The sequence below is a fragment of the Berghia stephanieae genome, chromosome 3 (assembly GCF_034508935.2).
Source record: "Berghia stephanieae isolate SIO BIC M18660-M18661 chromosome 3, UCSD_Bste_1.3, whole genome shotgun sequence".
Lineage (NCBI taxonomy): Eukaryota > Metazoa > Mollusca > Gastropoda > Nudibranchia > Aeolidiidae > Berghia > Berghia stephanieae.
The window spans coordinates 13,452,087-13,457,086 of NC_088362.1; the positions used below are offsets into that span (position 1 = coordinate 13,452,087).

At 38.3% G+C, this 5,000-nt stretch overlaps 1 protein-coding gene across 1 annotated transcript in view; it reads left to right on the top strand.

The window, feature by feature from the left end:
- Positions 1–5,000, top strand: part of LOC144967168 (protein unc-13 homolog D-like) — a 65,448-nt gene that overhangs the window by 12,053 nt on the left and 48,395 nt on the right. The window contains exon 2 of the mRNA XM_078904069.1: positions 2,575–2,906. Coding sequence (XP_078760195.1) covers positions 2,733–2,906 — 174 coding nt within the window. The 5' untranslated portion in view covers positions 2,575–2,732. The remainder of the gene's footprint in view (positions 1–2,574; positions 2,907–5,000) is intronic.

Consider the following 5,000-nt stretch of genomic DNA (forward strand, 5'->3'; position numbering starts at 1 on the left):
GCCATTGCTTCCAAATTAAATCCTTTGAGTGGTAACCGAGTAATAATTACAAAAACACATAGGTCTATATACAGACGGGATCGGTATTTCAGTGTTCTGGATTGATATAATATGTTTATGAATTGAGTGCGCTTTGAGTTTGTTCGTAAAAACTATAGATAGAATGCGCTTGGCCAAGGAGTTCACAACATTGCCATCCGGAAGTATAACGGACCAACACACAAACTCTGGGTAACCATGAACTTTTATAGTCTGGTTAATACAGTTTAGTGAGAACAGCTCACAAACGTGGATGGCAAAAACAATAACAAAGGCCTGAGTGACGTCATCTGCATACTATCTATAGATAGTATGCAGATGACGTCACACAGGCCTTTGTTATTGTTTTTGCCATCCACGTTTGTGAGCTTGTTCTCACTAAACTGTATTAACCAGACTATAAAAGTTCATGGTTACACAGAGTTTGTGTGTTGGTCCGTTATACTTCCGGATGGCAATGTTGTGAACTCCTTGGCCAAGCGCATTCTATCTATAGAAACCTTTTTTTTAATAAATAGTGTTTACAGTGTGTTTTACTCATGATAGTGAACATTGTTTTGGGCGGTAAAAAGTAATTAACAAAAATGGATATAACAGCTTTAAAAAAAAGGACAAAGTACCAAACACTGAACGTTTCGGGCTTAAAACCCTTCTTCATCCCACAACAAATAGCAATAAATAAAAAAATAATTTAAAAACTAAAATTCCCTTTATTCATCCCATTGGGGAAATTTGTCTCTAGGGTCTATTCCAAGGGAAGAATGGAATAACCAGGCGTCAGCCGCAGCGCAGTGCAGCCCCGCTAATTGAGCTAGGGGTATCGTGGTTCAGTGGTACGGTCTTTGCTTCGTACCCGAAAGGTAACGAGTTCGATCGCCCGCCACTGCTCTGCGTGGCCTTGAGCAAGTCACCTCGCCTTAGCTCAATTTGCAGTTCTGCACATATATACATTACTAAATTAATTACAGATCGACGACAGATAATAAATGTTGTAAGTCCTCTCTGTAGAAGATATGGAATTTAGTAACGTATTTATGTCTTCATTGCTTTTGTTGTTGACTGAAGAAGGGTTTTAAGCCCGAAACATTCCGTGTTTGGTATTTTGTTCTTTTTTGAAGCTGTTATATTCAATTTGGTTTATTACTTTTTACAGTCCACAGCAGTTCTAGCAGCTTAGTTGGGCACAACTAAGAGACAGATCTGTGACAAACTCATTCCCCCTAACTCTGATTTGCTCTGTTCTAAATTGTAATGTGCGGCTATGTGGTCCTGTGCGTGGTATGACACTCGCTTTCGGATCTGAAGGTCCTGGGTTCGAGCTTCGTTTGACACAAAGTTGAGTCCTTGAAAAAGGCTCTTTACTCACAGTCTCTCACCGTACTCAGGTGTAAAGTTATACCTGGCCGTTAGTTAACAACGTTTTGTCTCTGTCCGATAAAAAAATTGTAATATCGCCTACCAGGTGTCATGTCCCGTCCTACATGTTAAGTCTTGCTGTTTGCCAGTGACCCCTTGTTAAGCGCTTTGAGCACGTTTAGTGGATATTGCTATGCTCTATATAAAACGCTCCATTTTTTAAATGTGCCACAGAGCTTTGTTCTGGTATTATGTTTGAATGAAGTGGATACCATATTTTCAGATCTACAACTTTCCTTCATGGCCTCTTCCCTTTTACTTGCGCTGAAATGATTTTTAAAAAGTGTCACCAGCGCCCTAAAACCACTTAAACCATTTTTTAAAAATAATTTAAAATGTGAAATGAAGGTTTAAAAGAGCTGAACAGTGTTAATAATGGATTTATGCACTTAACGAAACATTATCTATTCTATTATTAAAAAGAAAAACATATAAACAAAACCAAAAGTTTCATTTTTTATTTTTTTTTTAGTATCTTTAAAAAAATGTTCAACATGAATAAAACTCCGACAAAGTACCGTTTTGGGACGATGGATCACAAATTTGATCCTTTTCATCATCACCCCACACACAAACACACACACACACACACACACACACACACACACACACACACCGCTTGCACTCTCCTTACCTGTTATGGTCCTCAGAGAATCACTTTATTGATAAAGAACAGAGGAAAACGATTTATAATACGAGTATATTTTCGTCCCTTGATATTATTTTGGTCAATAAACAACTATATCTCCCTGATACATATTATTAATCAGCTTGTGGTTGGTGATTTATTTGCGATCTACATTTTAACTTGTATTTATATTTCGGGACGAAGCAAAGACTGTACCACTGCCACGCCCCCCCCCCCCCCCCCGAAATATCTATCTATCCATCTAGCTATTTATCTTTCTATCTATTATCTATCCCTATCTATCTTCTCTCTCTCTCTCTCTCTCTCTCTCTCTCTCTCTCTCTCTCTCTCTCTTCCTTCTCTCTCCTCTCAGATTGTGCGCCACCCCCCCCCCTCCAAAGAAAAGGTCAATCAATCTATATGAACAGAATGTCTAAAAATATCAAAACTCAATCTTAACCCTTACAAATGTTTACACATCTTGCTTACAGAATCGAACAAGATGCGAGACGGTACCCCCACCCGATATACAAATAATCAAGAACATTTACAGCAACACCCGGATATTACGGTACCTGATTAAACCAAAGAAGAAGCAACAGCAGCTGGACGTGCCACCACAAACGACAGGTCGACTACATTCACCATTATGGCAAACTACTGGAGGTATTCCCCTACGAGAGTTCGTGACACAGGATTCACTCTTGAACCAACCAGTCTTGCTTGCCTCTACAACGATGACCCGACCAGCCTCAATACGCATACCATGTTGTCACGCACGCGCAGTAATTTCTGGACCGAGAGAAACGTCATCCTCATCAAGGTCAGTTAAATTCCTTTCATTTCGGCCTTTTTATAAAGTTTTATTCATTTGTACCCGATGTGTACATATATTCAGGTCTGACATCCGAACGCAATTATTGGTTAATATCGTTGAAATGGAAATATTATTCGTCTTTTTTTAGATTTACATTACAACAATGAGTCCATCATGAATTGGGTTACCAGACCTGCAAAAAAGTGCAAGTCGTTTGTGATCAAGCGCTTCAAAGCGGTATTTTGTCGGGATGACTTAGTTACATAGTTTAATTCTATAGCCCCAAAGAACTTAGTCTTGGAATACATTTATTTTTGTATTAAACAGAAATAGTATACTTTGTAAAGATCGGAAAAACTAAAATTTCATACTTCTGGTTATTTTGAATTTAAACTCCGGTTATTGTCGTATTATGGTTCACCTGGTAAACGCCTGTTTACCTAATACCGTTTTGAGGCAATTGGTCACATTTCTGATCAATTTTCTGAAAACGGTTTTATGTCGGAGTAAATAAGGAGCCGAAAAATTAATTCTTTTTTAAAAAATGAGCAGAATTATATTTTTGTTTTTCGTGCTTTAACCAGTTATCTGTCGTGTAGAAAAACGTGTAGTAAAAGATTTGACCAGAGAACTCGTCCTTCAAATATCCATCGATTTAACCCTCTCCTTACCAACCGTAAGAAAATCGTCACATTCGTTACGATCCAACCAGAACTTGTATCATTCAGATTTTTTTTGGTGGTAAACCACACAATTTAAAGAAAAATGTTTTATTATAGAGTGACACTGTGTTGTAGAGTTCATTTTACCGATAAATATTAATAGAGGATAGAATGTATTTGTTGCTTTTCTGTTTGAGTTTTGTGTTGGATGGGTATGAAGTTTTGGGGAAAACTCTGAAAATGACTTTTAAGGAAAGGGTTAAATGACTCTCATATTGGGGAAAACTCTCAAACCTGGTCCTTTGCGAAGTCCCAGGTTTGTGAATTTTTACCAAGATGAGGGTTATTTATATTGATGGAGATTTGATGGACGAGTTTTCTGGCCAAATTTTTGAAAACGAGTTTGTTTGTTTGTTTGTTTTTTTTTAGAATACGACAGTTAACTGAGTAAGACACAGTATCTATGCGGCTATGTGGTTTAGTGGTTTAAACACTCGCTTTCGGATCGGAAGGTCCTGGGTTCGAGCCTCGCGCTCGGCGCATAGTTGAGTCCTTGGAAAAGGCTCTTTACTCACATTCTCTCACCGTACTCGGATGTAAAATGAGTACCTGGCCGTTAACAGCGTTATCTCTGTCCGAAAAATATTAATATCGCATTACAGGCGTCATGTCCCGTCCTACATGTTAAATGTTGCTGTTGACCAGGGACCCCTTGTAAAACGCTTTGAGCACATTTAGTGGATATTGCGCTATATAAAGCTCAATTATTTTTAAAAATCTATTCTCCACTATAAAACATTAACTTGACCCAAGGTCCACGAATTTGAATATCTGGCCGCTAACAGTGTTGTCTCCGTCAGTAACTTTATTTTTTGTAACAACGCCTAACAAGCATCATGTCTCGTCCTACATGTTAAGTGTTGCTGTTGGCTAGGCGGCCCTTCTTGTAAAGCGCTTTGAGCACGTTTAGAGGATTTAATCTATATAAAACCTCAAGTTTTGGTTTGGTTTGTATTATAACATTTTGCCAAGTGCTAACAAGAATGAAGAAATCGTGGATCTAAAACTTCATCAATCCCTAAAGCAACAATACGCTTTCACAGTCGTAACGTCACTTCCCTCGTAATGACGCATGGTAACTTAGTAACTGGCTCTAAACTATCGGAACAATGGCGGACGCCCTTATGTAATATTTCTCCGACGAGCATAAAAGCGTATCCAGAGGAGAGAAAAAACATTATAAATATAATCAAGTTTTGACTTTTACACATTCTGATAACAAGACATATGAAAAGTTCTAGCCAGCATGAAGAATAAAATATACCGATTTTCTTTGTTTAGAACCACGATGGCCGCCGTTGATGAGCGACGTGACATCAGACTACTGAATCCAATTTCGTCATAGTGTTTGCTTCGAATGACCCGAATATCGGTAACT